The 26,823-nt window shown below is 44.9% G+C and overlaps 1 protein-coding gene across 2 annotated transcripts in view; it reads right to left on the reverse strand.

Annotated features, from left to right (window-relative positions):
* The window catches only part of LOC122672271 ((-)-alpha-terpineol synthase-like), an 81,156-nt gene that overhangs the window by 43,398 nt on the left and 10,935 nt on the right, over nucleotides 1-26,823 (reverse strand). Inside the window, exon 2 of one of the 2 annotated variants that reach the window (XM_043869771.1) lies at nucleotides 17,648-17,927. The exons of the other annotated variant lie outside the window; for it this stretch is intronic. Coding sequence (XP_043725706.1) covers nucleotides 17,648-17,927 — 280 coding nt within the window. The remainder of the gene's footprint in view (nucleotides 1-17,647; nucleotides 17,928-26,823) is intronic. 2 annotated transcript variants of the gene reach the window in all.

Here is a 26,823-nt window from a genome sequence, read left to right on the forward strand (position 1 = left end):
TCTGAAAAGAGGGAGAGTGCGTCATCCATTGTCCATGTCCCGTTGTCATCATCGCTAATTAGGGGGTGACAAAAAATTAGCATCTACAGTTTGCCCCTCTTTGGCCGAGGCCTGTGCCAACAGCCGAAGGGTAAAGACAAAAGACCAACTAATTTTGTCATTAAGAGCATGTACTGCTGATGCTTTGCTCAAAGACGACAGAGTTGCTAAAAATAGGCGGTTAATCGCAATGAAATATTTCGATAATCCTCAAAAGAAAAACTCGGAAGAACCAAATCTTTATCTTGTGAGCATTGCTCAAACAATTTTTGAGGGTGATAAGGCATCGCTCGACCAAAGACCTAGATAAGGTACCACTCGGCCCACAAGATCGATATGAGGGACTCCACTGGGATAGAATTTTGAGGGTCATAAGGCACCACTCAACCGAAGATCTAAATAAGGCACCACTCGGCCCGAAGATCAAATTTGAGGGTGATAAGGCACCACTCGACCAAAGACCTAGATAAGGCACCACTCGGCCCGAAGATCCAATTTGAGGGTGATAAGGCACCACTCAGCCAAAAGTCAAACTTGGATGGTTATAAGGTTCCACTCGATCGAAACCATCAAGTTTAGAGGGTGATCAGGCACCACTCGACCGAAGATCTAGATAAGGCACCACTCGGCCCGAAGATCCAATTTGAGGGTGATAAGGCACCACTCAACCAAAAGTCAAACTTGGATGGTTATAAGGTTCCACTCGACCGAAACCATCAAGTTTGGAGGGTGATAAGGCACCACTCGACCGAAGATCTAGATAAGGCACCACTCGACCGAAAGTTAGTATTGAGGGATTTCACTGGGGAATTTTTTTTTTTATTATTTTATTTTTTATTTATGCTCTTTTTTTCTCTTTCTTTTTTTTTTTTTTTTGGTCCACGGCGCCGTGTGGGGGTCCGCACGACCCCGTGTATGGGCAGCACCGTGCTTGCACGGCCCCGTGTGCACGACTCCTTGCCAGACTTCACGGCTCTGTGGGCAAACCTCCACAGCGCCGTGGGCCGCTGTTCCACGGGACCATGGAGAATTCCACGGCGCCGTGGGCGCGATAGAGAATTTATAAATAGAGGGCTCCCTCCCTCATTTCTTCACTCTCATTTCTACTGTGAAGCTCTGCTATTTTTGATTTTTGACTTCAACCCCTTTTTATTCACTCACACCATGTCTTTCCGCCGACGAGGACGCCAGTCTCACCAGGAGCCACTACTCGGTACTACTGCTCGCGATACACGAGCGGCATGGTATCTTTCAGGGGTTACCCTGGCTGACACTGCCCGCTATGGTTGCCGCTCCATATGGGGCCAGGTCAGTATTCTTACTCTTTCCCTTTCAATTTATGCATTTTATTTATATTAGCTTCATACCTCACCACATAGATTAGAGGTAACGTCCCTAGATTCTGTCCTAAGCACCTAATGGCACACAAATCTAGGTAACGCCTCTAGATACCATCCTAGGCACCTAGTGGCATGTAAATCAAAGCGATACCATCAGACATCATCTTACGTGTCTTTTGACACACAAATCTAGGTAACACCTCTAGATACCATCCCTAGGAACCTAGTGGTACGCAAATCAAAGCGATGCCATCAGACACCATCTTAAGTGTCTTTTGGCACACAAATCTACGTAACGCCTCTAGATACCATCCTAGGAGCCTAGTGGCACGCAAATCAAAGCGATGCCATCAAACACTATCTTAAGTATCTTTTTGGCACGCAAATTTAGGTAATGTCTCTAGATACCATCCTAGGCACCTAGTGGCACGTAAATCAAAGCGATGCCATCAAACACTATTCTAAATGTCTTTTGACATGCAAATCTAGGTAATGCCTCTAGATACCATCCTAGGCACCTATTGGCACGCAAATCAAAGTGATGCCATCAACACTACCCTAAGTATCTTTTGGCATGCAAATCTAGATAACGCCTCTAGATACCCTCCTAGGCATCTAGTGGCACACAAATCAAAGTGATGCCATCAACACTACCCTAAGTGTCTTTTGGCACGTAAATCTAGGTAACACCTCTAGATACCCTCCTAGGCACCTAGTGGCACGCAAATCAAAGCGAGGCCATCAGACACTATCCTAAGTATCTTTTGGCATGCAAATCTAGGTAATGCCTCTAGATACCCTCCTAGACATCTAGTGACATGCAAATCAAAGTGATGCCATCAACACTACCCTAAGTGTCTTTTGACACACAAATCTAGGTAACACCTCTAGATACCCTCCTAGGCACCTAGTGGCACGTAAATCAAAGCGAGGCCATCAGACACTACCCTAGGTGTTTTTTGGCACATAAATCTAGGTAACACCTCTAGATACCCTCCTAGGCACCTAGTGGCACGTAAATCAAAGCGAGGCCATTAGACACTATCCTAGGTGTCTTTTGGCACATAACTCGAGGTAATGCCCCCTTTTTACAGTCTCTCCCTCTTTCTCTTTTATTTATTTATTTATTTAATTGTTGTCCCCATTATTTTGGCTAACCATTTGCCTTATTTCTTTGCAGGGCAGCTCCCTTCCTTCACCCAAGAAGTATTGTGGGTTGGAGGCTGTTTCAGAGTGGTACCGCACACTTTGCCGGGCGGTACAGTCACGGGTAGTTCGGACCGGGCTGGGACAAATCGCCTCATCCCTAGCACGCGAGTTGGACAGTCCAACTGCGAGGGCTCTGATAGAGAGGTGGTGGCCGAGCACCCATACGTTTCACCTTCCCTTCGGTGAGGCGACCGTCACCCCCCTAGATTTCTACATGATTATAGGATTACCCTTTGGTGGGTTACCCGTGACACTGACTCCGGAGGAGAGGATTATAGCCTCGACGGAGCCATCAGAGCGCCTGGATTATTACAGGCAGCAGTTGGGGATTGCCGTTACAGGGAGAGAGATCCCTGTGTCGGTCCTGAGGGGTAGCTAGGATGAGAGGATCGTTACAGACCAGTCGTTGTCCGTGCTTCAGGATCAACAGGCTCGATGCTTCCTCCTCTTTTTGCTGGCAGAGGTGATCTTTAGCGATTTGATGGGTACGGTGACAGCCGATGCCGTATATGTTCACTTTTTTGAGCACTTTGACATGGCTACGGGCTACGATTGGGGGGGCTCGGCGTACGCCTACTTCCTGGATATGTTAGACTGTCTGGTTGTGGGGTCGCCGAACCTGATCAGATGCTGCTATATCCTATGGGTTAGTTCTCTCAACTTTGCCTTTTTCTCTTTCCTTTTTTATTTTTATCTTATTCTTACTTATTTAAGCTCATTTATGATTGTCTATTACAGACGTGGAGCTATGAGATCCTTCGGTTTTGGGTCCCTACTTTTAGACCTGGGGATGACCCCGGAACCACCTTTCCTCGGACTACGTGATGGCGTAAGTCCCACTTGCTCAGGAGCGGTCGCCATAAGGACCTTGGGTCCATTCGCAGCCTCCTGAACGAGCTGCAGCCTACTGAGGTAAATTTAAAGTGGTTGTTTATCTTATTTTCTCTTCTCTTTTTTTTTTGCATTGATCTTGACTCCTACTTGATAGGCTTCTCTCTGTCCTTATTTGGGGGAGATGATTTTAGAGCCGGACATGTTTGACAGGGCCTCAGCTCTCTCCACTCGCAGGGTCCTTTTTGAGGGCCCCTGGGGGTTTACCTTTTACTTGGCAGAGCGAGTATCCCTGCAGTGGTCTGAGGCTCGATTGGTGCCCTGCCCTCCTCCTGCTCGGGTCCATCAGCCAGCCTTGATGGATCGGGATGAGATCAGGCACTGGAGGGTTGGTGAGCCTGCGACTGGGCTGGTGCTAGCCGAGACAGACTATACTGACTTCCTTCTCCGAGAGATAGTTTCCGTCCCCCCCTCACCCGCGAGGGACCTCAGGTAAGATCTTCTCCATTTTCCCCTCTTCTCCTCAAATTGTTAATCTAGCTTTTCTTCTGATGTGTTTCTCTTCTTGGCAGTTTCCAGGTCGCCCCATGATTCCAGGGGTCTATGGTGGTGGGAGCTCTTCTCGCGCCTCCCGAGTAGGGGAGGTGGAGTCAGGTGTTGGGCCTTCCGGAGAGGTTCCATCCCTGCGGATTGCTGGTCCAGATGACCACATTCCAGGGTATCGTTCATGGTTTATTCGCCACCATGAGCCTGGGATGGTTGAGGTCATCTTAGCACCTCCTCGGGCTGCAGATACGGACCTAGGCCTCCCTCTTCCTTATGATGGGGTGAGCACATCCAACTTTCCTAACTTCATCTGTGATTTTTCAAATTCTTGACATCTTGGATGATTATCATGTTTAGGTGGATGCGAGCTGATACGCGACATGAGGCGCATGATGGCAAGCATGGATGAGACGGTCATCTCGCATGTGGATGCGGGCCATAGGATGGTGATGCTTCGTCTCTTTCCCCCCCTTCTTTTCTTTTTTTTGTTCTTATTTGAAAAAATTCTTTATTATTATTATTATTATTTTTTTTGCTTATCTTTTGATTTTCCTCTCTTTCTGTTTCTTTTTTTTTAGAGGGTTGAGCTCGACCATTGCCGGAGGGAGATTGAGAGACTCAGGCTTGCAAATGAGCAGCTGCAATTCAACCTTACGCGGGCTGAGGTCGAGAGGGATGCCCTAATAGCGTCCCAAAGCGGAGAGGGGGAAGGCTTGGATGTTGACGATTACTCCCCTGAGTCATGACCGCTCCTCTTTTTTTTATTTTTTTATTTGGAAGTATTGTTACAACTATGTATATTTACTCTCCTTCCCCTCTTCTTTTTTTGTTTATACATTTTGGTATGGATACTAGTGCAATTTTTATGTACACTTTTCTTCTTCTTTTTTGTACACATAAACGAATTGTTTATGAATTCATTGGATATTTCTTTCTTTGAAATGCACATGAGACTCCATCCCTTTCCTTAGAAGCACAAATTCCATTGGTAAATGGTTTCATTACATGAGAAAGAATAGAGAAATTGAGAAAGGACAGACAAATAAGTAAAGATAGGAACATCAAACTGATATCACTTATTTGTAACATTTTTTGGATAACAGAATCACCACTTCTTGTGTCACATCTCTGGGGTTCTGAAATTCTCCATCTTAGGTCGTTCCTGTCTTGGGGATACTAAGGAAGGGATATAAAAACTGGTGTCAGTTAAACCCATGAACCTCACATAATTGTACCCTGATGTTTCTGATTTTTCTATATCGGCCTTCATCCAAGGGCAGTTCCATTGGATTTCTTGGACATCTCTCTCCTCCAAATATTTTTTCCAGTCTTGGATCTCATGGAATTCTGACTTTTCCCTTTGTATTTGATAATGCATAGGCCAGAGGTGAGGACACAAAATTGGTGTGACCAATTTTAGCTTTTCCATCAACCACATTTGGAACACCGTCGGAGATCCATGAAGGAAGTCTGTTCCGTATTTCTGAGACTGACTCATGGTATCAAACCCTTTGAATGTCTCTGCTAAAATGGTAGGAGCGATGTCGCATCCTTCTTCAATTTGCCTAACCACTTCTGCAATTATTGGAGACATGCCTTTCCTTGGAGATGCTAACAAGTACCTCCCAATCATACAGAATAAGTACGCCCACTTTCTGCGTCGGATCTGTCTTTCTTCTTCAAATCCATTGTTGTTGAAGATCTTCGTAACTTTCAACGCATCCACCTTGTCATAATTGAGAACTTGCTTTAACTCCTTCTTATTCAAGGCAAAGAAATCTCCCAAATTTTTGAAGAGCTATTCTTTCTTCATAGTTGGGAGGAACAACTTTCCTCGAGGGGGTGACATCATGCAAGCCCGGAATTCTTCAATGGTCGGAGCCAGCCAGACTTTTCCACAGCGAAACGGGTGCAATTGGGGGTTCTAGCACTTTGACACTTCCCTTAGTAAATCATGATGGAGCTTGAAGCAACCGATCCTTCCCAATACTATCAGATGGTGATCCTCTAGAAGTGTAGGCTTGTCTACATTCATCCGGAGAGTCCATTGATGCAACTGTTCGTCAAGTCCTTCTTTCTTGGGTCCCCTCATACTACCTGTATCAAGGATTGGGTTAGCATTTTGTGACACAGAATGAATAAATCCTTTGTTAATAACCAGCTCTAGACGACTTTACTCCTAAGCTAGGTCAAGGAATAGAAGGCCAAATGGCGAGATTTACTCAAATGTGCAAGGGACGCTGGCTGGCAAAATTTATGGGAGGAAACCAATACAATGCCCTCTCTCTCTCTTTTTTTTTTTTGAGACCGTACCCGAATACATCTAGTTGCCTACGTATCCCTTTGGAGGAATCAGGTCAAACATAGTTTAAATTGCTTCGCATATGTCAGACAAAATACTTCTTTAGCTGGTCCATATTGACCAGACCCCGAAGATCTTCTCCGTCAAGATCAGAGAGTTGGACCGCCTGTCCTGGCAATATGGTCTTGACTTTGTAGGGTCCACTCCAATTGGGTCGAAACTTTCCTCTTGGGTCGTGGATTGGAGCTCGCTTCTCTCTAAGGACCAAATCTCCTTCTTCAATGCTCCAAGTGCGGACACCCTTATTGAATGTCCTAGCCATTCTTTGCTGATATTTCTTGAGATTGTCCATGACCTTCATCCTTTTCTCATCTAGGAGATTGAGCTCTTCGTATCTGGCCCTTACCCATTCCCCTTCTGACAATTGACTATCTAGTAAGACTCGAAGAGAAGGGACCTGAATTTCTACCGGCAATACGGCTTCTATCCCATATACCAGGGAATAAGGGGTAGCTCCGGTAGAGGTTCGGATGGATGTTCGATATGCCCATAAGGCTAGGGGGAGTTTCTCCGCCCAGTCATTGTGTGTATCTGCCATCTTTTGTAATATGACCTTCATATTCTTGTTGGCTGCTTCTACTGCTCCATTAGTCTGTGGTCGGTAAGTAGTAGACTTATGCCTCTTAATGCCAAATTGGTTATAGAGTTCTTCCACTTTTCCCCTGAAATGCAGGCCTTGATCTGAAGTCAACTGTTGCGGCACACCGTATCTACAGATGAGATTCTCTTTTATGAATTTTGCCACCTTGGCAGAAGTTAAAGCTGCATAAGATTGAGCCTCCACCCATTTTGTGAAATAGTCGATAGCGACTAACACGAATTGATGTCCATTTGAAGCCTTTGGAGTTATTTTACCAACTACATCAATTCCCCAGGTAGAAAATGGCCAAGGGGCATTTAATGAGTGCAACTCTGTCGGAGGAATATGAATGATGTTGATAAATATCTGGCATTTATGACATCGCCTTACAAAGGCAGCACACTCAGCTTCCATAGTGACCCAATAGTATCCCATCCTGAGAATTTTCTTGGCCAACATCCTTGCATTCATGTGTGGTCCACATATTCCTTGATGGATTTCTTCCATAATGAATTGAGCCTAATCCTCATCTACACATAATAGTTAGATACCATCATAAGACCTCTTATACAACAAGTTTCCTTAGAGGATGAATTGAGTAGCATATTTTTGTAAATGCCTCTTCTCTCTTTCTGAAAACTCTTCAGGATATCTCCTTTCCTTGATGTGGTCGACCACTAGAGCATACCAAGGCCTTCCATCCTCGGTGAGTGTATTGACTGGTTCTCCATATACTGGGCGGGTCCTTCTTTCTTTTAGGAAGGGCTGGATCTTATCCTGAGTATCACATTCTACCATGGACGCCAAAGTGGCTATAGCATCGGTGAACCGATTGCTATCCCTGGGCAGATACTCAAAAGAAACTTCCTTGAAGCATTGTGTCAGTTGTTCCAGATAAATTTGGTAGGGCTTCGGCTTCTCATCCTTAGTCTTCCACTTTCCTTGTGTTTGACAGATCACAACAGAGGAATCTCCGTAAACTTTAATTTTGTCAACTCCTACAGACAGAGCCATTTCTAACCCAATAGCACAACCTTCATACTCTGCTATGTTATTGGTACAACTAAATTCCAATCTGAAGGCCATTGGCAAGTAAAAGTCCTCCGGAGTTATCAATAATACCCCTGCGCCAAATCCTTTTTGATTGGCGGCTCCATCAAAGTACAATTGCCACCCTCTAGTTGGTTTGGCTTCTATGGAGTGCAAATCTTCATCTGGGAAGAGGTCCTCTGTTGCTCAGGAATCATCCTCTGAGGGAAATGCTGCTAGATGGTTAGAGATTGTCCGCCCTTTCACAGACTTTTGACTGACATAAGTTATGTCAAATTCTGATAATAGCAACAACCACCTAGCCATTCTCCCTGTCAATGCTGGTTTCTCGAAGAGGTACTTAATTGGATCCATTCGAGAGATCAACCTGATGGGATGTGACACCATGTAGTGCCTCAGGCGCTTAGTTACCCAAACCAGAGATGTACATGTCTTTTCTACTGGAGCATATCGAGTTTCATACTCTAGGAATTTCCTGCTTACATAGTAGATTGCAAGCTCTTCTCCGTCCACCATGTCAACTTGGGCCATCATTGATCCGACCGCTGTTTCTCCTATTGACAAATATAGGAGCAAAGGTTCACCGAACACTGGAGGGACAAGTATAGGAGGAGAAAGTAGATACTCTTTGATTTTCATAAAGGCATCTTGGCATTTCTCGTTCCATTCTTTCGGCTCTTTCTTCCTTAGGAGTTTGAAGATAGGTTCACAAGTGGATGTCAACCGAGATATGAATCTACTGATGTACTGGATGCGGCCCAAAAACCCTCGTACCTCTTTTTCTGTTCGGGGTGGTGGCATTTTTGTGATGGCTTTTATCTTGTCAGGGTCCACTTCTATCCCTCTCTCGCTGACAGGAAATGCCAGTAATTTTCTTGCTTTGGCCCCAAACACACACTTCTGAGGGTTCAGCCTTAGCTTGTATTCTTTGATTCTTTCAAAAAACTTTATGAGAGCTGCAAAATGGCCTTGTCGGTCAATAGATTTGACTATCATATCATCGAAATATACCTCTACTTCTTTGTGTATCATGTCGTGTAGGATAGCCGTGGCCGCTCTTTGATATGTTGCCCCAGCATTTTTCAACCCAAAAGGCATTACTTTGTAACAAAATGTGCCCCAGGGTGTGGTGAAGGCAGTTTTCTCCCTGTCCTCCGGGCACATACTAATTTGGTTATATCCTGAGAAACCATCCATGAAGGACAGTAGAGCATGGCCTGCAGTGTTGTCTACCAAAATGTCAATGTGGGGTAACGAAAAATCATCCTTTGGGCTGACCCTGTTTAGGTCACGAAAATCCACACACATTCTGACCTTTCCATCTTTCTTAGGGACTAGGACAATATTGGACAACCATTGAGGGTACTGGGTTACTTGAAGAAATCCTGCATTCCATTGTTTGATTACTTTTTCCCTGATCTTCTCACTCCATTCCGGCTGCATCCTTCTTAGCTTCTGCTTGACTAGGCGAGCCTCCGGATATGTTGGTAGTTCATGTTGCACAATCTTTGGATCGATGCCGGGCATATCCTTGTAGGACCAGGCGAGGACTTCCTCAAATTCCTTGAGGAGAGAGAGAGATCATTTGGGATGTTTTGTTATTGTTAAGAGAAGCACCAATTTTGATTATTCGAGGGCATTGATCGGTCCCTATATTTACGGGGTGGGTATCCTCTCGGATGGGTTGAGCTCTTCTTTGCTCCAAGTGTTCTAACAGATTATGATGTTCTAAGACATTATCATCATCAGAAGAATAGGAAGAAGAAGAAGAAACATACTCAGAATCAGCAATTTCATTTATGATAAGGGGAAGAGTACAAACAGACCCAATGGACTGGACATTTCCATCGGACTCAGATACAGACTCAGAGACAGACTTAGACAGGACTATGCTAGAGCTGGTTACAACTTCAGACTCATTAATATGGAAATCTTCCATCATTCTTGCCCAATTTGCTATGGATCCTTGGAGAGGTTGTATGAGAAGATGTGGTGCCAGTCCTTCTTCCTCTTCTTCAATGATCACCGCCACTTCAAACAGTTCGCCGATCCCTTGATCCCCTATGACTTCCTTCTTGTTGGCTTGATCCAATTCCATGGCTATCCAGTCCACTTCGTTCTTAAAGAATATTTCAAGTCCCGGTAGACGTTCGCCCTGCTCTTGATTGAACCATGGTTCTTGATTTCCACAGTAAGGGAAGTCTTCTTCCTCTTTCACGAAGTATCCACTCAGACTCTTGAAGTATGGCTCACCATTTGCCGCACTATTCTTCTGTCCTGTGGCTTTCTTCCTTGGGTTCTTCAGGTTAAACCCTAATCCACAACGGTTGGCATTGGCTGGTATCTCCGGGAATGCTGGTACCCCCTGTTGGTTTTTTCCCAATCCTAATCCAGGGAAATATTTCATCTTTTTCATAATCTTTACAGAGGCCTTGCTCCACATTGTCAGGAATTTCCCTAGACTCTGGTCTTCTTCACTTGCAGAGGTAGTACAAATGTGGCCGATTTCAAACCCACCCAGCTGCACTTCCTGCGAGGATGAATCACCTACTTCAATGTTGGCCAAGGTATGTACAATTTTTGGGTCTCCAAAGATGGTAATTACTTTCTGGTCATATATGAACTTCAGCTTTTGATGAAGACTTGATGCTAGGGCTCCCGTTGAATGTAGCCATGGTCTTCCAAGTAACATATTGAAGGATGCTTGAATGTCGATGACTTGGAAGTCTATGGTAAAGCAGGCTGGTCCAATCTTGACACTGGTGGTAAGAATCCCAATTACCTCCCTTCTGGAATTGTCGTATGCCCTGATGGTTTGACTGAACGACTTCATCTTATCTAGAGATAAACCCATGCATCTGGCTGCTTTGAGGGGCATTACATTGAGAGCGGACCCATTGTCTATCAGAACCTGGGGGACCTGATTCTTGTTACATTCCACCGTAATGTAAAGCGCCCGGTTGTGATTCTTTCCTCCTGGGGGTAAATCATCTTCTGAGAAAAAGAGTGACTGAATGGCATAAGTGGCCCCCACTATGTGAGATAATTCCTCAGGCCCCATTTCTATTGGCACTTAAACCTTGGTAAGAGCTTTCAAAACAGCTTCTCAGTGGGTTGGCGACACCATTAATAATCCCCAGATTGAGATGTTGGCTTGGGCTTTCTTCAATTGGTCTAGTACTTGGTTTTCTGGCTCAACAACTGCCGTTGATTGGCTAGACCGATATTTTTCCACTGTCAACTCTTTATTCTTGAAGTTTCGGCCACTCCTAGTTTCCGCCACATCTGACTCTCTTTCTTTAATGACCAACCGGACTGGGCAAAAGTCCCAATCTTCTTCGTCACTATCAGTGATGATAAGAGGACCCTTGGGACAAATTCGGGTTTTACCTCCTTCATCAGACAAGGCCACAATAGACTTTCGGGCTTGATTTAGGATTCCTGATAGGGTTTCTTGCTTTTCAGCAACCTACTGGACTGTATGGGATTCTTCTGGTATCAATTGGCCAATGGCATGAAAGGCTTCCGAAGCCGCTTGGTACATCTTTCTTGCTTCCATCAATGACTTATAGAAGTTGCGATCCTTCTTTTCTCCTTGAGAAACTGAACTTTCGGACCTCTCTTCTGGGCTTGAAATAATTGGATGGATATTCCCTGTTGGGTCATTTACTGCTCCTCCCTCATTGACATGACACATATAGAAATCATCATGTGCTCTTGCCCACGCACGATATTCTCTGTTACCCTGATACAAAGACGGGGGAGGAGTCCCACATAGGTCTTGTGCCAAGGCCAAAGCTAGCTTTACAGAGTTTTCCAAATGGCGAATTGCTTGAGGGAGTGCCCATTGTTCTCTAACAGGTTCCAGCTGTTGAAGCTCCTCCTGGTACTTATCATCCAAGACCACCATTCTCATGAGCATCTCCTGGATTTTTTCCACATCCCGGTGGATCTTGTTCACCTGGAATGATAATTCCCATGGTGCGGGTCCGTAAATGTTCTCGTACTTCTCCAGACGCGTCCTTGGTTGCCAAGGTTCCTCATCCTTCGTTTCTTCTTTCCCTTCGGACACTTCATCATTGGATTCCTCTGATGCAGATTCTTGCTCACTTTCCTCTTCTTCAGATGATTGTTCTTCTTCCAACGGCTCTTCCCCTTCATCATCGATGTCCATAGGAAAGATACCTCCGGTGGGGTCAATCTGAAATTCCCAGAGGCTGATATCATTGATCCATGCGTCCCATGTTTCACTTCTTCGGGGTGGATCTGGATAGGAGAATGAATCTGAATACAAGACCAGGTCTTCTGGAGGAGTTCCGAACAGATCACAGGCCAAAGCATTAACTAACCAAGTCATGTTTTTCAGCTCATGGAGGGTTCGAGCGAGTACATCGCTCTCATTTGGCATCACCAAGCTCTCACAATGTGCTGCGAAGTTACTACACACCAGATTTGGAAATAGAGAAGTAGCCTTGTACAGGATCTCTTGAGTATTGGTGGACACATCGAGTATATCTGTGACCTGGTAGAAGGTGCTCATGTTCTCTGGACACCGTCCAATTGCCTCTGGGAACCTCTGGAGATGATATTTCCTCATCATCTCTGCTTTCATCATCATCTGATGATATGGGTTGAATAAGGCTGGTAGGGTCATTATTATCATCGCTTCCGATGTTATTTACCCAATTCATCGCTTCTACTCCTTCGTCCTCCACCTTTGGACTTTGCTCGGCATACGCTATCCATCCCTCGTGGATTTCTTGGTCGTCTTCCTCATCTGAGCTATTGTTAGTATCCCCCCTATATGGACAAGAGAGACTTCTTTGGTCAGAGTTCGTCCAATAGCTAGTGTGAGACTGCTTTAAGGAGCTGAGGTGTGACTGGTGATTTCAATCCCTTCTTCTTCTTCAAGAATCAGGTGACACATTTTGGATGATGAGAAACCATACTTGCATAATGGTGTCATTATCTCGAGACCCTGTAATCCATATTCTAAGAAATCCATCTTTCGAAGCCAGTTGATGGATGCTATACCTCTACCTTGGTCATATGGTTGCCCGCCTGTTTGAATATTCCCGTTACAGTTGGTTCGGGAGCAATAAACACAAACCTGCACCGTTTCTGCCCGTGCTTGCTGTGACTCCTCATCTCTTCCTAAATACCACGGGATGGGCTAGATCAATGTAGTAGGATCTTGGAATGGTGTCTCTTCCTGCAACATGTTTACTGACCTTGTAGATGACTCTGGGGAATATGTCCCCTTCACCAGTGGTTGTGAGATTTTTCATGCAGGTATCTGGTTTCCTACCCATGTGGCACCTTCTGACTTTGGATGATAGAAAGGGGAATCGGGCCGATCCACTTCCTGAGACACCTCTTGCCGAATCTGTGGCTCTTTTCCCTCCTTAAGTTTCTTGGTCAACATTGCTATATAGACGTGTGCCTTCATTAGCTTCCTCTTCTTGACTGGATGGATCAAAGTCATAGGATCTGCTTGCTCGGCATCCTCTTGAAGCATGTTTACTCCATGGTTAGGTAGAGGATTTGTGGTGACATTTGGCGGTTGCTTCTTCTGAAGTTCAATTTTGCCCTCGTCAATCAAGTCCTGGATCGCATGCTTAAGAGCTAGGCATCTATCCGTATGATGGCCTTGTTGGTCGTGGTAATGACAGTAGAGATTGGGCTTATACCAGGTAGGTGGATTGTTCAAATCCACAGGCCTAGGAGGAACTGAATTGATCGTTCCCTGCTTCTTGAGCTTGGTAAATAACAACGAGGGTGTCATTCCTTCAAAGTTGAAATTCCTCCTGGATGCTTCAGATTCAGTTTGGATCACAAGAGGGGTGGATCATGCGGCTACCAGCTGGACTTCTGCCGCCTGGCTGCTTGTCCCTACAGTATTTCCTCCTTTGGCTCTTGGGCTTTTTCTTGCCGAATAGCTTCCTGATGCTTCACGGGTCAGACCCTGATTCTACCTTTCTCTAAAGATCTTATCTTCAATCTTCTTCCCAATTATCATAAGAGCATCAAATGTTTTGATGTGCTAGTAGTATATCTTCTCATGGTACTCCTCATGCAGATTTTCTAACAATATCTCGACCTGCTCCTCCTCAGTAGGGCGGTTCCACATCTTTGCAGCCTTGTCCCTGAACTTCATGATGTAATTTGAAAATTCTTCACTTGGTTCTTGCCTCAAGGTTTCCAATTCTCTTCGAGTAATGTCCATCTCGGTGTTGTATGAATATTGCTTAGTGAAAGCTTTGACCACAGAGGCCCATGACTGGGTTTGAGTGTGATCAAGCTGGGTTAACCACCTCAAAGCAAATCCGGCCAAAGAATACAAGAACGCTTGTCCCATTTGGTTTTCAAAAAGTCCCCGTGATCTGGCAATAGTGGCAAAAATCTTGAGATGAACCCTAGGATCTCCCGATCCGTCGAACTTATCCAATTTCCACTTGAAATTTTTGGGGTTTTTCCCTTCGGGAAAGAACACCAGGTCTTCCTCATCCTTCTCTTTGACTTTGCCCTTGACAACCACTTCCAACTCGGCTACTTTTTCTCTCATTTTCTTCTCCCTTTCAGTCTCAGGAGGGTCCATAGGGTGGCTATCTTCCCCCTCTTCTACTGGTATGATGATTGGAGTCTTGAGGGTTGCGGGGTTGGTTTTCGGACTTCTTGCTCTGCTGGTCCAGCTATGGATCCACCCTTAGATAGTTCATTAACCGATTGAACTAGTTGTGCCATGAGTTGCCACATTTCGGCCATGTCTACTTGCAGCCTATCCACTCGATCTTTGACGTGACTTTCAGACAAGTGATCCTCCGGAGGATTCATGTTACTCACAAGTGATATCTCTGAAGATGAACTGGAAGAATGAGAAGGAATCAGGGATCTTGAGGAGAATGGTGGGCTGGCTCGAGTCAACCTTCCGCCGCGTCGGACCCAGATGGATGAGGACGGAATCGTGCTTCTACGAAAGAGAGAAGAATACCTAGTTTAGACCCTAAGAAGGCTAAAGAAGAATTTTATTTTATTTTTTTTTGTCATTTTTTCCTTTTGAGTTTTGTATGATTTTTTTTTTGGTGTTTTATAACATTTGTTTCATATCATTTTATTATTTTATTCGACTCAAGTAATCAGAGTGGTCATCAGAGTTTCAGTAGGCTCCTTCTGAGACTAGACTTCGAATGCCGTCATTGCCCAAGCATTTTCGAATACACAAAAAAAAAAAAAAAAAACAAACAAAAGAAAGATCTTAGTTACCGGGTTATTGACGGTTATGTCTGGAGTCAAAATGAGATGCCCTCTTCTTTTTTTTTTTCGAGGGACATGTAAGGTTCCATTATATGGAAGTGGACTTCCATTTTTCTTTGAGGGACCATCGTGGGACTATGGAATTCCTTATCTTTGGTGGCATCTCATATCAAAACCAGGTTAATCGTCAAATGACCCTAAACTCAGTCTTTCTTACAGCTACCAAAGGTTAGTTTGTGTCGTACCCTAATCATATGTGGTCTATTTTCCTACATGATGCATGTAATGGATAGGCTTCCATAGGAAAGAACAAGGCCACCCTTGACAGAACCGATATACCTATCGCTCGTGGTCCTGAATTGTAGGCACGTGGTTCTTTTGATATACTTGGAGAATAGGTCACACAAACTCAGAGTAATCGAGCTATTGCCTTTTGTGAGTGGCAAAGCACTCCACAACACACTAGTGAAAACCCTCGCTGGTGATTCTAAACTCGTACAGTAAATATCAAGGGCTGTAGCTTCGCCGTGAATTACCCATGACTACTCATGGGGTCCAATGACTAACTACGGGGGTAAGAGGGGTTCCCATGCAGTGTATGTGTGCAAGAAGGTGGTACAGGAAGTGGCTATCATCCGATCTCAGAGTACTTAGTATGACGTGCCTCACCTCCCCGGGGGTAAAGGCACGATAGGGAGTACCCTCGCCGTTTGATTTCACTTCGAGCACTATGCATGATGCGGTTAGTACACACAAGGGTTAGCCAAACAAACATATTATGGTATTTTTTTTTTGTTTTGTATATTTTTTATTATTATATTTTATTATTATTATTATTATTATTATTATTTTATTCTTTTTTTTTTATTTTTTTTAAAAAGTTTAGAAAGAACATTCTGTCATTTATTGATAGCACCTATTTAGAGAGTTTGACCTCGGGTGGACATTTGTCCACCAAGTCCCCAGTGAGGTCGCCACTGTAAGTACCTCGGTCCTTCGGGACGAAGGTTTCCTCAGCCCTTATGGTATATGGCGACATAGGGTTTTGGGAGATGTATGTGTGTGTGTATGGATATGGATAACATTGTCAATGTATAATATTGATAAATAGGGGATTGGGATCATGCATTAAAATATGCTACTATGATGAGAAGTCGCCACCTAGGGTTAGGGCCTAGGACCCATTAAGTGTAGCCCTACCCGTGGTGAGCGGAATCGGGCTACGTGACTCCATATGGTCAGACCAAAGGTTCGGGTAAAGGGTCAGGTTACGAGTGTGGGAAGGTGTTAGGCACCCACCTCGCCCGGCCGAAGCCGGTCTCTCTGTGTTAGATGCTACATAAGGACGAATGTTCTCTCTCTTTTATTACGGGGATGGGGGTTATTATGAACTATATTCAGATGCTATGAATTGAACAAAAGCATAATAAACTACATTATATATATGAAAAATGCGGACTAAAACGATGAAATATGAAAGGACTACATTGGATCAACAAAAATGCAATAATTATACCTGTATGGTTGTATTCCCCTGGCTCAGGGGAGATAGACGAATGGACTGAAGCTGCTTCTTTTTGACAGAGTAACGACTCTTTCGAGTGATTTGGAGAGGAGTAAACAGACAGAATAACGTCTGTAACAAAGGAGTTTCGATGGTTATCCGTGCATAGACGGGATACCAATGCCAAGGAGCCAAAGCGCTCTATACTCAGAGGGACAATCGAAGGATCTGTCCGCCACAAGAAAATTTCAAGCACTCACATACTCGTGAGAGAAGGAGGAGAAATGAGGGTGAAAAGGGAGGAAAAGAGGCTAGGAATCACTTGGGGAGGGTCTCTCTATCCAAAATTCCTTGGGAAATGTGGGAGGGGACCCTCCTATTTATAGGGAGGGACCCCTTCTCTCTCCTGGCCGAATAAGTCCTCCACGGCACCGTGGGGGACTTTTCTACGGCACCGTGGGTGACGTCAACAGGCTGATGTCACACCCCCTTATGGCGCCATGGAAATCCGGTACACATTCCCACGGTGCCGTGGGAAGGAGCCCACGGTGTCGTGGGAAGGCGTCCACGGCGCCGTGGGAGCGCAGTGCCATTTTTCCTTTTTTTGGGCCTAAAATGGGCCATTTTGTGCTTAGTATGGTTCTTGGTCTTATGGGTCAGGTATCTTTGGGTCTGAAAAGAGGGAGAGTGCATCGTCCATCGTCCATGTCCCGTTGTCATCATCGCCAATTAGGGGGTGACAAAAAATCAGTGTCTACAAAAGTATGTTAAGCAACATTCGATATGCATCTTGGAATTCATTCCAAGTCAATTTCGCATTTTCAGATGATAAAAATAATTGGTTTTTTAACCTTAGAATATGAAATTGACCTAGAATGCATACCAAACACAGCCTTAATATTATCTTAATGCAATCAATGGGTTGGTGGTACCTTGGGACACAAAATAGCCATGTTGCCTGAGGTGCCTGAAGCAAAGCGCTGTAGAATGGAGATCACCATCATCACTAATTCTACCATTATTAATATTGATGAATGATATCAAAGCATCTAATGCTTCCTTGATCTCCTTTTCAAAGTGATACTCAAGACCTATCCTTTGGAGGTCATCGATCAAGTGGAGTTGAGCCAATGGGACCATCTCATTATTATTTATGAGCACAAGCCTCACATCCTCCTTTAGCTTCTTAATTCTTCTTTTGCAAGTGTCACCCTATTTAATGAAAAGAAAATGGTTATTGATAGGTCGGGAGATGTCACCCGCCAACGATGACCCGACACATGTATAAAGAATGAGCTGAGGTCATTTGAGGTGCGTGCGATCTAAGAAGACTCGTAAGGAGCGAAGTCTAGGTGAACATCAAACCTCACGGAGCGCACACACGAAGGTGGACCTCATGTCGTTGCGAGGAGTCGCCAGGCGCACTCCCTTGCGAGAGCGACCTTGCCCATATTAGGAAGGGACGACCTGAACAGTTCACTCCGTTAACACAAAGCTTGCCATGAACTACCATGGCCCGAGATTATAGCCCATACGGCACCTAATAAAGTGCTAAAAAAATCAAGGGATCAACGCCATCCCTAAAATCTCACACTCCACTCCGAGGACTCTACATTCCTATTAGGGCACGATTCTGCCCACCATCATCCATAAATAAGGAGGTAACATCCTTCCATGATCATCTGATTTCTATTATCTTCATCTGTTGCTAAGAGTTTTGACTTAGGCATCGGAGTGGAGTCACCGGCATAGCCCAGCCCTCTCTTGCTACTTTTTATCTTGCAGGAACAGGGCTATCCGATACGGTTTTTGATGCAACAGATTGGCACCGTCTGTGGGAACGATGATTGCAAGCCTCCTAAAGCTCTACAAATCAATCGGAAACCATGGCCGGCGAACAGAACGTGGTTCCCACCAATCCTGAAGTTCCCTAGCCTGTGGAGAACCTAGTTGTCCGCCAAATGACGAAGAATACTCATGGAGGAGGACAGGCAGGGAAGCCAACTGCATGCCAGGCAGCAGTAGTAGCAGCTGGATCCCAGCCACAGGCTGTTCCAGCGACCGTAGCAAGGTCCCTGCTATCAATAGTAGTGGCGGCTGGACCAAGCATAGTCCTAGAAGATGTTCAGACGAATCAAAGTACGAGGGCTCTACCACCCCCACCTCCACTGCAGGAGGGATTCATCCCAATGAGCATGAACCCAGATGCGCCAGCCATGGTGGGCCAGATACATGATTTGCAGCGGCAAGTTCTTTAGCAGAATGACTTCCTCAGGGAAGTGGTCAGAGAATTGCAAGCCGTGAGAACAGCCAATCCTACATCTATTGCAGCACGGGTCCTGCCCCCACCACCAGTTCTCCCAAGACCGGTACAAGAAGATGAGAGGGCACCCAAAGAAGGAGAGGTGCATAGGGCCAGAAGCCAGGCAGGATCATCTCACCCCCCCCGAAGGAACATTCCTCCTCCAGGGATCGTTCGCACCGGAGACCTACCGACGTGGAACAATCCTTCTCGCGTATTGGAGCCATCCATTTTAACACCCAGAGGGACCCATGGCAGAACAGAGCAAAGCCGTACTAAGAACTCAGACGCGTGCACTGAGTGGGTAGCCAACAAAGCTCGGTCAGACAAGACCACCGACAAGAAGTGAACGGATGCAATGGACTGGTCGAGCCGATAGTAAATCAGGTCGTGGAAAGTGAGCTTGATCGTAAGCTCAGAGAGATCAACACCAAGTTGGAGGCCCTGGAGAAAGGGAGCATCCCTGAGGAGATTTTCAGGCCCAACCAACACCCCTTCACGGACGAGATTATGAGGGCTGAACTCCCCCGAGGCTTCAAACCTCCTTTTTTTAGGCCTATGACGGGAAGACCGACCCAAATGATCATATCAGTTATTTCAATGCGATGATGATAGTATACGGTGAGTCCGACGTCGTGTCATGTCGCTCTTTCCCAACCTCCCTGAAGGGACCAGCGGTGCTCTGGTTCGCCAAGCTAAAGCCCAACTCTATCAGAAGCTTCACGGAGTTGGCCAGAGCATTTGTGAGCCGCTTCCAAAGCAGCGTCAAACAAAAGAAGATGGCCGCTAACCTGCTGGGTGTGAAACAGCAACCCGATGAGTTTATAAAGGACTACATCACCCGCTTTAATGGAGAAGCTCTGTAGATCAAGGACCTAGACAATGCCATGTCCATCAATGCCCTGCACAACGGAGTAACCAATCATGACTTGGTGAAGTCACTCACCCTCGAATCGGTTACTACCATGTCCCAACTGCTCGACTGATGTTACCTCTGAAATCTCTACAACACCTTGGACTCCGACTGGATCAAGCCCTTATTGGGTGACTCTACCAAGAGATATTGGGTGATCTCCAAAAATTGTGTGATCAACAACAATTCTTCAAACAGTGGGAGAAAACTACCCATAAGATCACCGATGCTTGTGATACATCCTATCTCAAGATCAAGTGCAAAGAGAACAACTGTACATGTCCTCCAAAGAAGAAATCTCATTTCTCCAAATACAACACTCAATCTAGAGAAGCCAACAAGCGGCACTCCAAGCATAGACGTTTCAAGAAACGTCATCAGCACCGTCCTTCTTCCCAGAAGTACAAATATTTTAAGAGAAAGAAGTTCCATGGTAAGACTTCTACCAAATGCTATGCTTGTGGAAAATCAGGACATTTTGCAAAGGATTGTCCTAATCAGAAGAAGAAGGCCAAGCTTATGCACATGTTGACTCAGTTCTCTATACAGGATGACAAAGATGCGGACATCTTCACTGTATTCTATTGATGAAGAGTTTCAATCCTTGTCTTGAGGTATCTTACTTCAATTTCATTTTGTTGAAGTGCAAGGGTATGGTGCTCTTGGTAGGAGAACAACTTTTATAAGTATTGGTTTTGGACCAAGGCATTTTCTGCTTGCCAATTAAGCTGAGCTTTAACAGAAGAATTGACTGGCATCTGGCCAAGGTTGTCAACAACATTTGGGGGAGTTATTTTCCACCAGTGGCAACGTCGGTCAGCATCTTCATAATCTAATGTGGCAGGGAAATTCGTACTGATGCCTTCTGAACCAGTGGCCATGAAACAGGGGATTGGCTGTTGTTGGACTTGTTCTTGCCAAAGCATAAGTGGCGGTGAAGCTGGAGGAGGCGATGGTGTTGGAGGCAAATCTGGCTTACATGTAGGCGGAGCCGGTGCTTGGAAAGGAGGTTCCTCTGGAGGAACTGGAGAGCAACACCCTAAGGAACAGGGCTTATTAGAGCCATATTCAATAATGAACTGATACCGACCTCTGTCTTCAAAAGTAATCATGTTATGCCTGTAATCATGGTTTGTTAACTCTAGTCTGGCTGTAACCGTGGTTTGTTTGTAAGCCTATAAATATGGCTTGTTCTCGTATGAATTAATCAGAATAAGTTTGAGATTTAGAATGAATCCTCTTATTCCCCTTATTGGTATCAGAGCCATGTTTAGCTAAGCTTTTCATTGTGTCTTATCCTCGGAGCTCTGGTCTTTGTGTTTGTTTTGATATGGTGTGAACTGCTCATCTTCCAAGCCGAGTATGCTCTGCAGTTGCCGCCCTTGGTGGATCCTCTGCATCAGAAAAGTTTGTTAGTAGATGGTGATCAGTAATGTCTCAGTACCTAGGCCGATAACAGCTCCTTGAGCAAGGTGTGGGTTGCAGGCTATGACCGCTATAAATCCCGACACGCTCGGAATACCTTCAGCCTGAGTACTGGTATATTTCTGGTTTCACCCCTATAATTACTGTTCCGGCAGCTATCCCATCTCAAGATCGATATAACGAGCACCTCTTGTGGATAAGATACTCCCTCTCTCCCTCTCATAAGTTTTATGGCTCTTCAACCTCCTTCGTCTAGTGTCTCTCTCTATAGCTCCTATGCAGCAAAGGTCGGTTACCTATATGAACTCAGCTACACTCTGGCTGAGCAACAAATACATCCGACGAACTTCCCGATCATCAATTCTTATGATGTTTTCCCTAAAGCATCCACCTCTGCCTCTAAACTTTTTTGGACTATCCTTTCCCCTAAGAAGACCCCAGGTCTAAAGGAATATGTCCAAGCACCTCCTTTTTGACAGAACCAGATCACTTCCAGCGGCAAAGAACAATACTTCCCAGTTGAGATCAGCCCAGATCTCATCCACCAATGGATCGCCCTTGGATACACTCACCTCCATCTTGGTGGTATTAAGATCACTACCACTTTTCATGGACGGAAAGGACTACCCGTAGCTATGAGACTCAACCTTCTTGACACTCGGTTCCGCAATTTTCCACATGCTATGATCACTGATGTCCAGACCACCTTGAACGATGGCACTGTCTTCTACACAGTGTATCCCAACTATAATGTTTCTCTGCAAGATCCCAATCTTCCAGATGCCTGGCAATTTCTCGTTCAACTCACTGGTGCTCCTCAGAAAGAATCAGCCATTGCAGCGACTCTCCACTACCAAATCTACTACAGACTCCAGAATCACGCCATGAACCTTAACACTGGTTTTTCCAACAATGATTCGGCATTATTCATCCAAATCGGGGAAGACAGGATACCTACGGTTACCCATGTACCCCGTCAGATTAGTCGTGCTGAGCTGATCAAGCTGATCCCTGAGTCATGGATCACTGCATATGAGTCTACTCGTAATACTCTTGTTGCCACTCCTCCCATCATTGCTACAAACCCAATCTACAAGAATTTGGATTATGGCAGAACCATGGTGACTTACCCAAGGCCAGCTGATTTCTACACCGCTATTCCGATCTACCCTCAAGATCTCCTTAAAAGGTTACCTCATATCCCTATTAAGGCATTTGACAGCTCTGGTACACCAATCTATCAATTCTCTGGACCAACTGGCCACACTTGGTTCGATGTCTGTTCTTGCCCTGATTGCAACCATTCAAATGATGAGCTTGATCTTCCCAAACCACGAAAGGTTAAGAAGAAGAAGAAGATAGGCCCAGATACTCTCTGGCAAAGATATCAAGCTGGTTGTCCCAATGTCGGACCTTTAGGTGAAGATAGAGGCCGGTATCAGTTCATTGTTGAATATGGCTCCAATAACCCCTGTTCCTTAGGGTGTTTCTCTCCAATTCCTCCAGAGGAACCTCCTTTCCAAGCACCGACTCCGCCTACATGCAAGCCAGATTTGCCTCCAACACCATCGCCTCCTCCACCTTCACCGCCACTTATGCTTTGGCAAGAACAAGTCCAACAGCAGCCAATCCCCTGTTTCATGGCCACTGGTTCAGAAGGCATCAGTACGAATTTCTCTGCTACATCAAATTATGAAGATGCTGACCGACGTCGCCACCGGTGGAAAATAACTCCCCCAAATGTTGTTGACAACCTTGGCCAGATGCCAGTCAATTCTTCTGTTGAAGCCCAACTTAATTGGCAAGCAGAAAATGCCTTGGTCCAAAACCAATACTTGCAAAAGTTGGTCTCCTACCAAGAGCACCATACCCTTGCACTTCAACAAAATGAAATTAAAGTAAGATACCTCATGACAAGGATTGAAACTCTTCATCAAAACTCATGCACATTGCTACAACAGTCAAGGATGTTGCTTATGCGTCTGCTCTTATCTCTGTAAAAGAAAAAGAGAAAAGACAACTTGAGGATCAGTTGCGGTATGCCCAAGCACCAATACCCTTATAGCCAATAAGTCCACCCTTCTATAACTACCCCTTTTTCACTGAAGCTTTTGCAGCTCCTCATCCTTCCCTGGATACTCCCCACACTTTTTCCATTGCCATGTTCAAAGAACTCCAAGAACAATAGTGAAACCTTGCTTCTGCTTCTCACAAAATCAAAACCCCGAAACCAAAGAGGTTCCAGCCCTCCCAGCCACCTCTTGTTTCTCTTCCACCATCCTATCTCACTCCGTCACTCACCCCAACCTCCCAGCCAACTTTTCAGCCCATTCCTGGCCACACCCCAACCAGCCCCCCACCGTTAATTCCATGGATACCTCCTTCCACTAAATCTTCTACCCCCAAAACTGCCTTTGCCCTCCTTCCCTCTGCTCAAAACCCTAATACCTTGAGCACTTATCTCACCCAGCTTACCGTGCAAGATCCCATCCCTATCCTCCCTCTCACCAAGGATACCTCCTCCGATACCTCCAACACTTGTGAATCATATGATGACCCTCCTTTGCCAGTTTTTCAAACTAGGACTAACACTCAGGGTCCAACTGAGGGAGTCACTGAGCCTATTGTTAACAGTGACAGTGAGCATGGCTCAGTCCATGCTGATGACTAGCCGTGACCTCTGCCACAACCTCCTCGGGCAATGATTCACCCTTTTGCCAACCAAGATCCAAAGCAACTATTTATTTTTGACAGCATTCCTTTTCACAAATGGCCTGAAAGAATTTTCGAATTTCATGCTTGGTTAACGGCAGAATTGCTTCAAGAAGGAACTATAGATGCAAGTGTTATTACTAAGTTCCTTGTCCGAACTCATGGCACTCTCCGTGAATGGTTTATGGCTCTTGGCGGATATAGGCAACTTCAGTGGTCTCAAGTCCCGATTGATGTTTTCATAGCCCATCTCTATAATGAAATGATCGGTCCAATTGAAAATAGCAGAATCAAGGCTCATGAAGAATACTTCTAGATGAAGTGCTGCTCCTTCCAAAAGGCAGACCTTGCCAAACACTATACCAGGATGCTTGACAAATTCTACATCCTTGGCGGCCTTGATGATCCTAATATGAAGCAGGTGTTTCTTAACTCTTTCCCTGAACCATTAGGAAAAGATGCTCTGAAATATTTACAGCACCTTGGGCTTCGACTGGATCAAGCCCCTATTGGCGGACTCTACCAAGAGATATTGGGTGCTCTCAAAAAATTGTGTGATCAGCAATAATTCTTCAAACAGTGGGAGAAAACTACCCATAAGATCACCGATGCTTGTGATACATCCTATCTCAAGATCAAGTGCAAAGAGAACAAATGTACATGTCCTCCAAAGAAGAAATCTCATTTCTTCAAATACAACACTTAATCTAGAGAAGCCAGTAAGCGGCACTCCAAGCATAGATGTTTCAAGAAACGTCATCAGCACCGTCCTTCTACCCAAAAGTACAAATATTTTAAGAGAAAGAAGTTCTGTGGCAAGACTTCTACCAAATGCTATGCTTGTGGAAAATTAGGACATTTTGCAAAGGATTGTCCTAATCAGAAGAAGAAGGCCAAGCTTATACACATGTTGACTCAGTTCTCTATACAGGATGACAAAGATGCGGACATAGAATCACTGTATTCTATTGATGATGAGTTCTCTCCGGATCTGTTATTCGCTGTAGAAAACTATGATGATGATTCCGACTCACCTTCTGATACTGAGTCCGATGGATTTGACCCCATCTACCCAATCATCCCCAGAGATCCCTCAGCTCTTCCCCAATCTCTTCCCCTTTCCACACCTATGTTAGCCATTACCAAAACCCCACCTCCTCAGGCTCCCCTGTATATTTCAGCCACTACTTGGGATCGCCCAGTCAAGGTAATAGGTTATTTTGACACAGGTTGCTCAATGACCATCCTTGCTCCCCATGTTCTCCCCTCTTACTATTGGAAGCCTCATAAGCAGTATTTCACTGCTGCTGACGGAAAAACCTTCTCGGTTGACCTTATCTCCAAAGGCCCTGTCCGTTTCAAGATTTTTCCAACCCTTACCCTTACCCATACAGTGTTAGGCTCCTCTCTCCCTGGTCATGATGCTCTTATTGTATTCGACCTCCTTTGTCGTCTCCCCCATCTCTGATGGAGTATCCACGGTCTTAGCCATAGGCAACATTTCCTCCCTTGGACAAATGTTTCCAATTTGTTACTAACAGCTCCTCTTGCAGATATTAAACAACAGTTACTCTCCCAGTGCAATGCAAACTCTCATACTGAGTTTCTCACAAAGTGTGATCATCCATTATGGCAGAACCCATAGTTCTTCATACGTCTTCCTTTCAAGAAAAATGAAGATGCCAATCCCACTGACAAGCCATTCAGGAATGAAGCCTGAACATCTCACACTTGTTGGGTAACCTAGAGGGGGGTGAATAGGTTACCACTAGTGGATTTTGACTCTTTTTCGATTGGTTGCACACTTATATTAAATATAAAAAGCAGAAGTAAATGAGGCACAAGATTTATAGTGGTTCGGCTAACTTAGCCTACATCCACTCCTCTCAACCTTGAGAGAATTCCACTAGTATTTTCCTTTCAATACAATAGGTGGGGAAATGACACCTTTACAACTCTTTTTAACAGGATAAGAGGATCCTTACAATCTTAGTTCCAGGACAAGAGTATCCTTTCAATCTCTTAAGGATGAGAGGGTCCTTGTACTAATCTAAGTACAGTCTAGATTAATACAACAATGCTTTATCAAATCAAAAGCATAAACAAGTAAATACAATAGAGGTTTGGTATAAATACCTATCAAAGAGTAGTGACACTTTTACCCTTTGAGTGATGGTGCTCAATGATATGAATGAGAGTGATGCACCTTGAGTCTCCTAGATGACTCTCCTTGATGGCATGAGTTGGAGAGAGTGGAGAGTTAAGAGCTTGGTAATATCTCTTTGAAGAGCTTGAATTGAATAACTTAGCTCAATGACAAATTCTCACTTTTGTACTTTTTCAAATGTACAATGCACTTTTTCTATCAAAAGATGTGTTTTGTTCCTTGTTTGGATGTATTTTATAAAGCCAAAAGTTGGAGTTTGTTTGTTCTCCAACGGATATAAATCTGTCATATTTTTAGTCCGTCGATCGACCTATAAAAGTTGTCGTCGACCATCAAAAACTAGCCGTTGAAAACTAGCCGTTGAGCCCAAGTTTGGGGCTGTAGGTCGATTGTCGGTCGACCCATGGATCGACCTGGTGTCGGTCGGGATCGATAGATCTGTCGGTTGCAACCGGTGCTACTCGGAACAGCCTGTATTTTTTATATTCGTAGGTCGACCGACGAGTTCAGTAGGTCGACCGACGGACGATTATCCTATTTTTGATTGTCTGTCAGCGGGGATTTTTGGTCCGGCTTGCTTGGGGACTTC

The sequence above is a fragment of the Telopea speciosissima genome, chromosome 1, assembly GCF_018873765.1.
Source record: "Telopea speciosissima isolate NSW1024214 ecotype Mountain lineage chromosome 1, Tspe_v1, whole genome shotgun sequence".
Taxonomy (NCBI): Eukaryota; Viridiplantae; Streptophyta; class Magnoliopsida; order Proteales; family Proteaceae; genus Telopea; species Telopea speciosissima.